This window comes from Alosa sapidissima, chromosome 11, assembly GCF_018492685.1.
Source record: "Alosa sapidissima isolate fAloSap1 chromosome 11, fAloSap1.pri, whole genome shotgun sequence".
NCBI lineage: Eukaryota > Metazoa > Chordata > Actinopteri > Clupeiformes > Clupeidae > Alosa > Alosa sapidissima.
The window spans coordinates 35,960,526-35,975,051 of record NC_055967.1 but is presented as its reverse complement, the minus strand read 5'-3'; the positions used below and the strand labels follow the sequence as shown (position 1 = coordinate 35,975,051).

At 40.2% G+C, this 14,526-nt stretch overlaps 1 protein-coding gene across 2 annotated transcripts; it reads left to right on the top strand.

The window, feature by feature from the left end:
• Positions 1-7,099: 7,099 nt before the first annotated feature.
• On the top strand, positions 7,100-14,526 carry LOC121723529 (cocaine esterase-like). Of its 2 annotated transcripts, XM_042109295.1 has the most exons (14): positions 8,190-8,305; positions 8,523-8,712; positions 8,953-9,091; positions 9,200-9,333; positions 9,911-10,064; positions 11,203-11,307; positions 11,384-11,485; positions 11,701-11,844; positions 12,468-12,545; positions 12,719-12,866; positions 13,435-13,584; positions 13,776-13,848; positions 14,002-14,209; positions 14,333-14,526. In XM_042109295.1, the coding sequence occupies exons 1-13, from the start codon at positions 8,224-8,226 to the stop codon at positions 14,183-14,185; spliced, it is 1,683 nt and encodes a 560-aa protein (XP_041965229.1). In that variant the 5' UTR covers positions 8,190-8,223; the 3' UTR covers positions 14,186-14,209; positions 14,333-14,526. The 2 variants fall into 2 exon arrangements, with proteins under 2 accessions (XP_041965230.1, XP_041965229.1); XM_042109296.1 differs by lacking the exon at positions 8,190-8,305 and adding an exon at positions 7,100-7,256 and having other exon boundaries at positions 14,002-14,526.

The window sequence follows — 14,526 nt, the reverse complement described above, 5'->3', positions numbered from 1 at the left end:
CATTTCGTATCCCTGTTAAAATACTAGAAGGTTAAGTGATTAATGGAGGGCGACAACTTGTGATTTTCCATGGGTGTGGGATAAGGTATAAGAGTTGGCTTCACCCACAGATGTGTGGGCTTGTTACTTTGACATTTCATGTGGGTAACATGCTCCCGGCGTCGTGAATAAAGCTGCAGTCTCACACCAGTTGTCTTGGATTAATTTTGACCACACCTGCATACAGTGCATAATAAAGAAATGCATTTTCCATTCAAGGACTCATCTAATAAATCAAATCAATTTGATACATGAGTTTGTATGTTTATTATAATTATACTGTGAGCATTGAGAATAGCTGGACGGCTGAAACGTCTGCTCTTGCTCCCAAAATTAAATGGACAAACTCTTTCTGTAGACTTTGTTTAAGTCAATTCTTTCAGTGTGCGAACTACTCCTCTCTCTCATTATAAATCAAAAAACAGATTTCTTTGGCATAGCATACTGTGATAGTTATTTTAACGTTCCAATAACGTTTTAACGTACACAACCTAAATGTAACGTTGTCTTAAGGTTTTTTTAATCCACATGGTAAGGGGAACGTTACTGCAACTAAATAGTAACATTCTCTAAAGGTTGCCCCTTGGTTATCATAAAATGAATGTTAGAAAAACGTTAGGAGAACGTAGTATTTCCATTAGAAAAACTTTCCTGGCAAACCATAGGACAACTTTCAAGCAACGTTCCCATTACCAAGAAAAAACGTTCTAATAACCAAAAATTGTTAGCTGGGATGGGCATTTGCTTAAAAAAGCTTGAGAACCACTAATCTACACACGGAATTCCCTGCTGAGGCTGAGGCTTTTGCAGCCTACACTGTGCATTTGTTTGAATTCGTCAGTATTATATCATAGCAAAGAACACAGTCTGAATGTACCAGAGAAAAGGTACAGCCCAATGGGGGTGAGAGTTTGAAAATCGTATTTCATTAGATTATATCATGAATTGTTGGTATGTGATGGTAATACTGCATTTAATTACATGCAATATTGGATACCATTAAATCGTATAACATTTTATGTAATAAAATTTTCCAAACTATTATTTTCATCCCTTCTCTTATCTATGGGGGTCGGACCCGCCAATACCCTCGTAATGCAAACCATGGTTGGGGGCATAAAATACCAACAACAACAACATTGCAATGCCTGTGCTTGCAGTGAATCTGAGGAAGACTCAAGGAATCAAGGTCATAACGTAATTGCAATGCCTGTGTTTGCAGTGAATCTGAGGAAGACTCAAGGAATCAAGGTCATAACGTAATTGCAATGCCTGTGTTTGCAGTGAATCTGAGGAAGACTCAAGGAATCAAGGTCATAACGTAATTGCAATGCCTGTGTTTGCAGTGAATCTGAGGAAGACTCAAGGAATCAAGGTCATAACGTAATTGCAATGCCTGTGTTTGCAGTGAATCTGAGGAAGACTCAAGGAATCAAGGTCATAACGTAATTGCAATGCCTGTGTTTGCAGTGAATCTGAGGAAGACTCAAGGAATCAAGGTCATAACGTAATTGCAATGCCTGTGTTTGCAGTGAATCTGAGGAAGACTCAAGGAATCAAGGTCATAACGTAATTGCAATGCCTGTGTTTGCAGTGAATCTGAGGAAGACTCAAGGAATCAAGGTCATAACGTAATTGCAATGCCTGTGTTTGCAGTGAATCTGAGGAAGACTCAAGGAATCAAGGTCATAACGTAATTGCAATGCCTGTGTTTGCAGTGAATCTGAGGAAGACTCAAGGAATCAAGGTCATAACGTAATTGCAATGCCTGTGTTTGCAGTGAATCTGAGGAAGACTCAAGGAATCAAGGTCATAACGTAATTGCAATGCCTGTGTTTGCAGTGAATCTGAGGAAGACTCAAGGAATCAAGGTCATAACGTAATTGCAATGCCTGTGTTTGCAGTGAATCTGAGGAAGACTCAAGGAATCAAGGTCATAACGTAATTGCAATGCCTGTGTTTGCAGTGAATCTGAGGAAGACTCAAGGAATCAAGGTCATAACGTAATTGCAATGCCTGTGTTTGCAGTGAATCTGAGGAAGACTCAAGGAATCAAGGTCATAACGTAATTGCAATGCCTGTGTTTGCAGTGAATCTGAGGAAGACTCAAGGAATCAAGGTCATAACGTAATTGCAATGCCTGTGTTTGCAGTGAATCTGAGGAAGACTCAAGGAATCAAGGTCATAACGTAATTGCAATGCCTGTGTTTGCAGTGAATCTGAGGAAGACTCAAGGAATCAAGGTCATAACGTAATTGCAATGCCTGTGTTTGCAGTGAATCTGAGGAAGACTCAAGGAATCAAGGTCATAACGTAATTCTTGCCAAACTGAGAATATAAAATCAAGAAAAGAAAATACCAAGGAGTGTGTGGACTTTTTCCTAAAAACTTTTGCTTGTTTTTGTCATGCATCTGGGATTGTGCACAAAGTCTCTTTACAAGTTGCTAGAGAATGGAGCCATACACTTTTCTAAGAGATTTATCTGAATACCTGTGTCACCAAAGCATAATTATTTTGCAATCTCAGAGAATCATATTTAATGGTTGCAAAAGATTTAGGGTAGAATGTGGAATGACAGTGGCAACATAGAATGACGTTCACAATTTATTAGAACATTGTAACATAATGTGTCACAAAAGAACAGTTAACATGGCTAAAGTCAGGGACATCAGTTTAACTTTCCCAATAGCCTTTAACTTTTTCTTTTTGGGTAATCTTTGAACTGTTACAGTTGAGTCACATTTCCTATTTGGAAACAGTGGCTGATCTTGCATACATTATTTGGGGACTTGCTGACTGCAGATTTAGAAACTGATATACTGTGGTTTGTTAATGAGGCACTTTGAAGCTTGCCTAGCAATGTCCATCAAAAGGGGGAAGTGAGTGGACAGTGTGAGCCACGTGACAGTCAACCGCAGATAAACGTTTTTTAGCCAACAGAACTGTCCCAGTCCCATGTTTGAGGTGGGCTACACACTTCACAATGACGGCAAAGAGTTATTATCAGACATTCACTGAGACTTATTACCCAGCACCAATCTATATAATAAAACCTTCTGGAAGTACCATTCATATGTTATAAAATATTGAAGTTGTGGGAAGTTTTTATGGCTTAAGCTGTAGGCCTATGTTTCATTCCTCCCGAGCAAGGACTGAATATTTAAAAATTAAAGGAAAACCGAATATTGATCTTTCATTTAAATTTCCAGTAATCGTTATAGGAAGTGGAACCAAGTCAAACAGCATGCGTGTCTTGTTACAATAACTTGGTATAATAATATAATATAATAATAATTTGGTAGCATTTATGTAACACCTACATAAACTATTCATTACAGATTTTTCCTATAATAATTAAGGAGGCGTTATGTTGATGTATTTTCAATAGCCTGATATTTTCTACATTTTATACCAAAAACATCTGATTTCTAATGTATGGGATGATAGAGAAACAATCCCTTATTAGGGCCCGAGCACCGAGAGGTGCGAAGCCCTATTGTTTTTGGAAAGATTATTAGGGCCCGAGCACCGAAGGGCACAAGGCCCTATTGTTTTTTATGGAAGCATATGGGTAGCTTTATTCAAATGAGAATGCAATCTGCAATATGCAATTCAAAAAGACATTACATTATGCAATTGACAATTCATTATGCAATTTAATATTGCAATTTGCAATAATATCCAACAAATTGTATTTTAATCTGCAAAGTGACAATGAAATCCTAAAATCAATTCCAATAATTTTGGTTAAAAAATAGAATAAACATGGATTGAATTGCATTCCATTTTGCAATGGTACTTCAGTCTCAAAATTCAAATGGCAATTCATTTTGCATTTCAATTTTCAATATTCAGTTTCATCATTTAACTGTCAATTCGTTTTGCAATTTAATATTTAAAGTGCAATGTAGGATTGCATTTTAAAAACATATTTGGCAAAAGTGTCAATGCCAGCTTGAAAAGATTTTGGATTATTTTGGGCAAAACGTTTTGCCATCGTTTTGAGGCATTTTATTCAAATGGAAAAGAAATAGCGCCCCTCGTGATTGTATTGCACATTGGTCACGCTCTTTGTGTTGCAAAATTCAAATGGCCATTCAATCTGCCAAACGCATTGCAATCTGTCAAGTCACTCGTCAAGGCGGGAACTAGGCTACGTCACTTCCGTGTTAACGTCTTCTTACCCAGTTAGCGTTTGCAATGGAGGAGTTTGCAGTCTCTGGCCGACAGGCCCGGCTGTAGAGTACAGTGACAGAGGGGGCATTTGCGATTTTCAAGGGGGCACATTTTTTTTTATTGGGGGGGTGGGGGGTGTTGGCGGCGCAAACATATCATGTCACAGTTGATGAATAATGTTAACCGTGTCCGCTAGACCCAGCTGTGTTCTTACATTATTAAGGCTCTTATGTTGCTGCTGGTAACTGCCAACCAGCGGCATCTTTAGTAGCACCCCAACCCCCCCCCCCCCCCCCCCCCCCCAGCAATCACCAGCCTACAAATAAGCATCGTATACAACAATTCAGCGAGATAGATTTGGCCAAACGTGGGCCCGGAGCGACCGCACCCCCCGGTCTGCTTATGAGGCTAGCCAGACCACGGAGGGGAGTCTCCGTTAATCTGTCCGTTGAGTCAGACTCGTTGACACGGTGGTGTTCTACATAATCAGCCAGAGACCTTAGTGCAGCTGCAAACTAGTCCATTGCAAGCGCTAACTGCAGTAGGGGTTAAGTCATTGAGAGACCTCAGACTCATTAGACCAGCCTCAGACGAGTCCAGGAAGTGACGTAAATTCCGGAAATAAGTGCATAATTTACTTTACTATTTATGGAGAATACAGCTAGAAAAAACATGTTTTCTTTTACAGTTCATGGAAAAAATAGTCACATTAGGTAGAAGCTTTTTATTATTATTTGTAATTCACATTTATTTATTAAATAATCGATCGCGACTGACTGTCCACGTGATCTGCCAGAGTCAGCTGGGAGGAGCTCGTGACTCACGCATAAGGACTCACGGTCATTTAGAGACGAATGACCGCGTCGCAGGAAGTGCATCATAACAAAGGGATGCCAGACTCTCTTGTAACAGCTGTACTCAGTGATACTGCAGACTCGTAAAAGTAGTTAGAAAATGAGGCAGAAAAACGACAAGTTTCCTCATGCTGCTTCCTTATGTTGGAATGTGCAAAAATGTACAAACAATCAAGAGGATGCCTTCTTGTATGTGATTTCTGCAACAGTGATCCTGCAAACGTGTTGATAGCCTATTGTTGATTTATATGCTGTAGCCTAAAGCATGTAGCCTAGCCTACAGAAAACACTTTCTGACGTGTTATTTAATCGATTATTTAATAAACAAATGTGAATTACGAACAATAATAAAAAGCTTCTACCTAATGTGACTATTTTTTCCATGAACTGTAAAAGAAAACACGTTTTTTCCAGCTGTATTCTCCATAAAGAGTAAAGTAAATTATGTACTCTCAATGACTTAACCCCTACTGCGAGACACAAGAGGGTCTGGCGTCCCTTTGTTATGATGCACTTCCTGCGACACGGTCATTCGTCTCTAAATGACTTAACTCCCTCTCGCTAACTGGGTAAGACGTAAACACGGAAGTGACATAGCCTAGTTTCCGCCTTGACGAGTGACTTGACAGATTGCAATGCGTTTGGCAGATTGAATGGCCATTTGAATTTTGCAACACAAAGAGTGTGACCAATGTGCAATGCAATCACGAGGGGCGCTATTTCTTTTCCATTTGAATAAAATGCCTCAAAACGATGGCAAAACGTTTTGCCCAAAATAATCCAAAATCTTTTCAGGCTGCCATTGACAGTTTTGCCAAATATGTTTTTAAAATGCAATCCTACATTGCACTTTAAATATTAAATTGCAAAACGAATTGACAGTTAAATGATGAAACTGAATATTGAAAATTAAAATGCAAAATGAATTGCCATTTGAATTTTGAGACTGAAGTACCATGGCAAAATGGAATGCAATTCAATCCATGTTTATTCTATTTTTTAACCCAAATTATTGGAATTGATTTTAGGATTTCATTGATTAAAATACAATTTGTTGGATATTATTGCAAATTGCAATATTAAATTGCATAATGAATTGTCAATTGCATAATGTAATGTCTTTTTGAATTGCATATTGCAGATTGCATTCACATTTGAATAAAGCTACTCATATGCTTCCATAGTATTATTATTATTAGTATTTATTTAAAGAGGAATGCCTCTTGAGATGTGGCATCTCATTTTCGAGAGGGTCCTCATAGTCTCCATCCTTTCTGTTTTCGTTGTTTAAAAAAACGCGTTATATCCACGATGAGTCTCGAATTAATGAATTAGCTCATACCATTGTGTGCTGATATCCAGCATAGATAGTAATAGAAAACAACAAGCTAGCCTACAACTTCTGTAGCATGCATGTGTATCTCTCCTGCTCAAACAAAAGGTGCGCGCGTGCATAGTTCTGCATTTAGTTGATTTTGATAACGTTACAAACTTTACTTTACAGAAAATTGTAAATAGCCTACTGGCATGCAGTTAATGGAATAGGCTACTGTGCAGAGTTGAGAAGTTGTGGTAGCCTAGGCCAATTTGGTGTGAATACACGCACACAGGGGAAATTCTCTGTCGTTGTTGAGTAGCCTGGCTGATACGCACAGTGCGTACGGCCGTGGTTTTGGCGCGCCTTACTGAGAACGTCTGGCTGAAGCTCTCTCTTTTTTCGAGATCCGCTTTCATATTTCCTAATTGTCTCATGCGAAGTCATTGTTGTCTGTGATAGCATGCATTGTTATGGGCAAAGACGGGTGACGATAGGACACTTGTTTTCTTTTTTAAATGTCCCGCGCCGGGGCCACCTAGTAGCCGGGGCCCGGGGCAGCAGCCCCTTTGCCCAATGCCCAAACGCGGCCCTGGGTTTGACATGAAAAAGATTGGCCATGCATGCTTACCAATTGGCATGCATGTATGCCAATTGGAGCAAAGAACATTATCTGGAGGCGTGGCGCGCTGGGTGTGTTTAGAGTAGGTGAACGGTAGACTTCAGCGCGTTCAGAAGAACTTCAAGAACTTGCGCACGACCTGGGCTACTCTTTCAGGATTCAAACTCATTCTGAACATAATGAAGCCTGTTTTTAACCTCGTACTCATTGCATGCGTTTTACATTTTACATTATCGACAGTACATAATGGTAAGTAGTACAGTAGTCCAGGAAGTGTGAAAGAAGGTCTACTGAAATGTCGTAAACATATTGCAATTGACAATGACTGACGACGATATTGCACCAGAAAGTGTTGTTTGGTAGTCATGTTTCAGGAACGTGAGCATTTGAACACAGAGATGCCAACTCATCGCACTCAGCTCAACATGAGACACTACAGTTTTCTCCTTATCTATAAGATATGTAGGCTAAATCAGTATTTCACGTGTCGGGACCCAAAATTGGTCGCGGAACCGGTCTGGGTCGGTCGTGGGGCTTGTGTTAAAAAAAAGCCTATAAAATCCCATCCTATCAAATGTAATGTCAGACCTTTACTTTGATATACTGTATTCGTGTGCCAGTCGTTGCCATGGACATAGCCTACTGTAGACAATGTTTATGTGACAGGTCATGTTAAATGACAAACTATGACAAAAACGATTTGAAGAATATTCACTTGTGTTAAGGAGCAGTGAATTACTGGCACATGACAGCATGAAACCATCAAAACTAAAATGTCATATGGAAACAAAGCACCCTAGGCCTACTATCAAAGGCACTTTGTTCGTCTTACCACACCTCACTTTATCAGTTGGCTTGAACGCTAAAATATGGGTCGCGACTTCGTTTATACGGTGACGATGAAAAGAGAAGACGCAGAAGTGGCGTCTCGTCTTCATTTTTTTTCGCGTTTAGACGAGCATTCTCAGGGGGAAATCTTTGTTTATATGAAGACGCAAGAGTATGTGATATTCGATCGGATATGCATTACAGACCGCCGAGTGGTGGGGTGATAGAACCCCGGTACGTCACGCGCAGACATTCTAATTTGACAGTTTAGCCAGAGAGGTAATCAAGGATCTTTGGTTTAGCCGTTTAGACGGAGACCCAACCCGGGTCGTCTTCAAAACTCTACACTCTGGAAGGAGTCTTCAGATTTTTGCGTCTTCAAGCCCCGATGGCGGGGTCGCCGTGCAATCGTTCTCGTATAAACGGTCCCTTAATGACCAGGGAAAATGAAGGTCCCAAGGTCAGACCAGGTAATAAACACTCGGCTAAATCACGTAGGCCTACGCACGGGAGAAAATAGCATCTAGGTTACTTAAACAATCTCACAATGAGAACACAAGAGCGAACACAGTGAAGAACTTTATTTTGTCAACAGTGACAATAGTCATCATGTGTTGTTGACATGTAATAACTATAAGTTACATTAATGAAAACTAAATTAATGAGTTTTCACGTTGATAATCATAGGACCTGTACTCCACACCAAACTGGGAGTCCTTAGGGGGGACTACATGCGTGTTAGCGGAAAGACAACAGTGGTTCATGCCTACCTGGGTGTGCTTTTTGCCAAGCCACCAGTGGGAAACCTAAGACTGGCTCCACCACAACCTTTGCAAGGATGGGAAGGCGTCAGAGATGCCACCCAATTGCCTCCCATGTAAGTGTCTTGGTCACACTCAAATTATTTAAAGATTCTGAGCTGCTAAACAATTGCTGTACAAATTTGACGCACTTCTGTTTGTTTATTAATTAATCAAAAACTGAGAAAGGGAAAACGTGTCAGTACAATGATATGGAATGAAACTAAGATAGGCCTATATCAAGTCAAGGAAGTAAGACAACCTTCGTAGAGTTCTCCAATAAGACTAAATGCATTTAAAATCTGCATACTCTTAAGGTGTGTACAAGACAAAGGTATATCTGATTACCTGATGGAGATGGCCGGCATGGTCATGGATCCACTTGAGGTGTCCGAGGACTGCCTATATGTCAATGTCTACACTCCTGCTCAGCCTGCCAAAGATGCAAAGTTACCTGTAAGTTCAATTATAAAACAGCGCAGGCTACGCTATAAAGTGTTGCCAATGATTTGGTTGTACAGAGCGAGTCACAAGTGTCTTACTGTGCTAATGTGTATGTCACAGGTGATGGTGTGGATACATGGAGGAGGGTTTAGTTTGGGGTGTGCCTCCATTTATGATGGATCTGTCCTGGCAGCGTATCAGAATGTGGTTGTAGTGTCCATTCAGTACAGGCTGGGCATGCTGGGATTTTTCAGGTGAGTGAGCTATTTCTGCTGTTATTGTGATGAAGAGATTACAGTTTGAGTCACAGTAGTTTCAGGTGAGAGCTATTTCTGCTGTTATTGTGATGAAGAGATTACAGTTTGAGTCACAGTAGTTGCTGTATGCGTATGCTACTCTGAGGCCATGTTGACCGGCACATTTTTAAACAATGTAATGAGCATAAACTTTACTCATTGGATCATGTTTCTACAGAGCCCATGAGGAGGTCATGGTGGGAATTGATTTTTTATCAAGGTGGAATTCCTTTTTTTCCCTCACAATAACTTCAGCTTTCTCTCACAATAATTTTGTATTTCCTCGCATAATCAAAAGTATTGCGAGGGAACGCGAAACTATTGCGAGGGAACGCAAAAGGAGCTCTACAAATAATTCCCACAATGGCCCTTCCCGGGCTCTGTATGTCTCCCCCTCATTCAAACACCTGAAAATAAATTGTTGACAGGAATGTAATGCGCATTCAATTGTTTTCTAAAAGTCCCAGTTTGAGTATCATCGCACACCTTAGATTTAGGCTCACACACCCACAGCTGTTTGGTTTCCTACACGCAGCACAGGAGATGATAACGCCCCGGGAAACCTGGGCCTTTTGGACCAGGTAGCGGCACTGGGGTGGGTCCAAAAGAACATCCACAGCTTTGGGGGAGACCCATCTTCCGTCACAATATTTGGAGAGTCCGCAGGGGGTGTTAGCGTGTCATTGCTGGTAATAGACATTTACATACATTAGTGACAGCCATAATCAATCTTATTTTATTCTTCTTTTAAATGGTCTTTGGTATCTTAATTAATTTAACACACTGGGTCATATCTTGCACCTGGCACAAAGCGCAACCAAGTTTTATTCATATCGTATACCCAAGTCAGTGATTATTTTTCACCTATTTCTTGCCCCACTTCCATTAAAAATTGCGCCCAGGGGTGTGTCAATGTAAGAACGAAGATATCCAAGCATATAATCCAAAAATAGCTATTTTACACCCACTAAAAATCATTACACCATTGACTAAGGAAAACCTGGTCTATAGAGAAAAGCGCATATAAGGCACAGGAGTGAAGACGCAGTATCACGAGATGTAAGCAGAAATCCGTCATTCGAACATTGTTGGGGCAAGTTTTGCTTTTTTTAAGCAGATTCCTTCGGATGCACTGTCAAAATACAGACGCTCTGTTTGATGTTGCGTTGCTGGCTCTTAAAGGGAATGACATATATAATTCTCATTGGTTTAAAGGATGTTAGCCCAAAACACACCCATGACTGAATAAGAAGCATAAGAACAACCTTTTGCGCTAAGCGCCTGACATTTGAAAACAAAACCACCCCAAAATGTGGACTGGATGAATTTAAGCTTTTCGCCCCTAACCATCCGTTTCTGATCGTCAAGATAGAGCCCAAAATCACACTGTTAAATTTGCAAATGTGCACTGGACACACCTTAAATGTCTTTAAACTTTGCGTCTCTGATCAAGCGTTTCAGATCGCTAAAATAGGGCCCACAATGTCAAAGCACTGCAGTGTCGGAATGACTGCTATCCTTTGCATGAGTTACAGGGATTTGAAGCACACATTAATATTGTTTTATTTCCTTATTTTAATTTTAAAATCATAATGTTAGCTTTAAAGTTTATCATTCAGGTATACAGTATATTTTAATAAAACTTTTGAACTCTTTCACAAGACTTGTACTAACCAGTTGCTATGGTGAAGTGACTTTTGAGTCAACATTGAAAGAAGGTCAATGTGGCCTGTCAATATTCAAAACTATTCATGTATATGTAAAAAAGAAAACGTGTTGCATTTTGTGTATGTATGCACTGATGAATGCTGTTGGTCTTTGCAAAAGGTTCTTTCCCCGCTAAGCACCGGCCTTTTCCACCGTGCCATAGCAGAGAGTGGCACAGCAGACCTCGTTGGCCTCATCAACACTGATCCTCTGACCACAGCAAAGGTTATCATCAGTCCATCTTCACCATGTTTTTTACTATGTGATGCAGCCTGTATTCAAAAGTTGTCTACATCCCCAGATTGTGGCCAACGCAACAAACTGTGAGGGCGCCAAACCAGACCAGATTGTGGATTGTGTGATGCGGATGTCAGTGGAGGACATTGTGAAGTTTTCACAGGAGGTGAGAGACAACTGTCCTCATTTAAAGTGAATGTATTTTAAATGTGAGGCAGAAATAAAGAGCTGACATATTTCAAAAAAAGGGTTTATGAGAAACATGGCATAGCTTTTAAGTTCTTTCTCTGAGATTTTTGAAACTCTTTAAAATTTGAAGTGCTTCAAAATCTTATACTTCATCTTTCAACATATTTTTCAACTTCAACATAATTTTTACAGCATCCAATGGCGCGCTTTCAAGTGGTGTATGATGGCTTTTTCCTACAAAAGGCAGTGCCAGACCTTCTTAAGTCTCATGAGTTCCAAAAGGTGCCATTAATGAATGGTGTTAACAACCATGAATGTGGCTGGATGCTGCCTAGTGTAAGTAAACTCAGTTTTACAAATTTATACATCCTTACATTTAAGAAATTGTTGTAAAGCTCACAGTGCTATATAACCAATCACCAGTAAGAATACATTAGTAATCACCAAAATGGGTCTTTTTGTAAATATACCCAAGTCAATCTTTCGTTTAAAAGCATAATTATGACGTAAACCGCCACTTTTAAGACTGACCGTATGTTCGTTTTCGGGTCAAATGGCCTTTTTGGGAGTGCTAGAGGCACTACTATGATCGCATTAAAATCGCGATTTTTAAAACACTAAAATGGTCCGACACAACATGAACCTTTGCTCGTATCACCAGGGTCTCTACACATGAACACGAGCATTGAGAACATTGTTTGTGTACACAGAGTTTACTAAAAGGAAAGCTTTTGAAAAACTCACTTCTTCACTGGGAAGATGGCGGCAAGCGGAAAAAAACAACTTCTGAAGGGAGTTGCTCAAACCCTTTCTTTGAAAATACTGGTCATGAAATGAAATTACGCCGTAGTTATGCTTTTTCAAACGAAAGTTTGACTCAGGTATATTCACAAAAAGACCCTAGGTTGCATTTTGGCGAGAGTTTTGCTTTAAAATATGAAATGTGCGTGTATTTTCAGTTTATGGCACCGCCAGACTGGGTAGAAGGGATGGATCGTGACTCAGTCAAACCCATTGTCGACCTCCTCTACCCTAATGTAAGAATATAGCCTCAAATGATGCTAAACACATGGAAAGTGAATTTATTACATTTATTATGAATTAAATACAGTATCTCTCTACAATCTTAGAGACATTTCTCTAATGTCATATAAGACCCAACTCTGATTCTATTTGACTGCTTTTTATTGAGGTGATGTAAATATTTCAGCCAGACAGCGAAATCAGCACGGCCTTGATTATGAACGAGTACCTGGGGAATGGAGAAGACCCTATCAAAAACAGAGATGGTGTTACAGAGTTCTGTGGAGACATTCTCTTCACCATCCCTGCAATCACCATATCAAATGCTCACCGAGGTTTGAGATTTACCTACTATTTGTAGCACCTTGCTAAAATTACAAGCTTTCATGGAAAGAATAACCATGTGAAATTGCAGTAGGCTATAATGAAGGAGACTTTGGGGGCATGAATAGGGGGGGCTCATGAGCATTGCCGGAATTCTCCTTTAAGTATGAAACAGTTGCATAATCATTTATTCTTATAGCATTAAATAGTATCATGAAGTGACACAGGAACACATATAGTACATTACATGTATAAATAAACAAGAAGAAACAAATACACAGAAAGAAAGAGAGGGACAAAGAGAGAGAGAAAGCTCTACTTTTAAATGTCTTCCCACAGATAGAGAGAGAAAGCTCTACTTTTAAATGTCTTCCCAAAGATAGAGAGAGAAAGCTCTACTTTTAAATTTCTTCCCACAGATAGAGAGAGAAAGCTCTACTTTTAAATGTCTTCCCACAGATAGAGAGAGAAAGCTCTACTTTTAAATGTCTTCCCAAAGATAGAGAGAGAAAGCTCTACTTTTAAATTTCTTCCCACAGATAGAGAGAGAAAGCTCTACTTTTAAATGTCTTCCCACAGATTCAGGAGCACCAGTTTTTGCCTATGAGTTCCAGCACCCGCCCAGCATGTTTGTGAAGAAACGTGCCAGCTTTGTGGGAGCGGACCACGGAGATGAGATCGTCTTTGTATTTGGAGGCTGCTTTTATAACGGCCTCCTCAAGATGAATGGTAAAGCTGCCATGGTGTTCTCTACAAACATTAGAATCATACATAATGTATCTGTTCATCACAGGATTTTCATCTGTTCATCACCTATGTCATTGCAGGTGTGTTATACGTAATATGGTTGAACTGGAATAAGTATGGTTAAATTGAAAAAAAAAAACATTCTAATCATGTGTCTCTGTGCTTTCTGTAAGGCTCTTTTACCGAGGAGGATGATGAGCTGTGTAGAACGACGATGGCATACTGGGGAAACTTTGCACGCACCGGGTAATTCCACTCCACAAAGTATTACAAGCCTCAAGACTGCAAAAGGGTTCATCAGCTTGCAATTTCACGCCTTGGTTTGAAATAACAACAGTCGTGTCTTTTATGTGTGTGTGTGTGTGTGTGTGTGTGTGCACGTGTGCTTTCTCTATTTAGATCCCCCAACGGGCCTGGTTTAACCCATTGGCCAGCATACGGTGCCGGGGAGGAGTATCTGGGCATCGGGGTGAAGCAACAGGTGGGATACCAGCTGAAGGCTGACCGCTACGCCTTCATGACCCGAACACTGCCAGAGAAGATCCAGGAGATGAAACAGCACCAGCAGCGCACTGAGCTCTAGAGGGACCAACTACCCATCTGCCTCTGATCCAATCCCACTCGTTTGGGCCACACCACTCGTTATGGCACTGATCCAATCCCACTCGTTTGGGCCACTTGTTATCGCACTGATCCAATCACACTCGTTTGGGCCACACCACTCGTTATGGCACTGATCCAATCCCACTCATTTCAGCCACACCACTTGTTATGGCAGCAGATCCAGTGTCTGCAGCATTCCAGAAGCACTTATATAATGGACTCCTGAAAAACTTGAATTCAATAAAAATAAATCTTTATCTATGAAAATTGTAAATCCAGTTTCCAGAATCAAAAGCAATAAACAAAGGTTTCATATTGTCA

Bases quoted from the DNA above. Each gene is read 5' to 3' on its own strand.
- LOC121723529 (XM_042109295.1), top strand. From the start codon at position 8,224: ATGGCGGGGTCGCCGTGCAATCGTTCTCGTATAAACGGTCCCTTAATG. The intron at 11,845-12,467 runs GTAAGTAAACTC...GTGTATTTTCAG, and splicing joins GTGGCTGGATGCTGCCTAGT to TTTATGGCACCGCCAGACTG. The intron at 13,849-14,001 runs GTAATTCCACTC...TTCTCTATTTAG, and splicing joins GGAAACTTTGCACGCACCGG to ATCCCCCAACGGGCCTGGTT.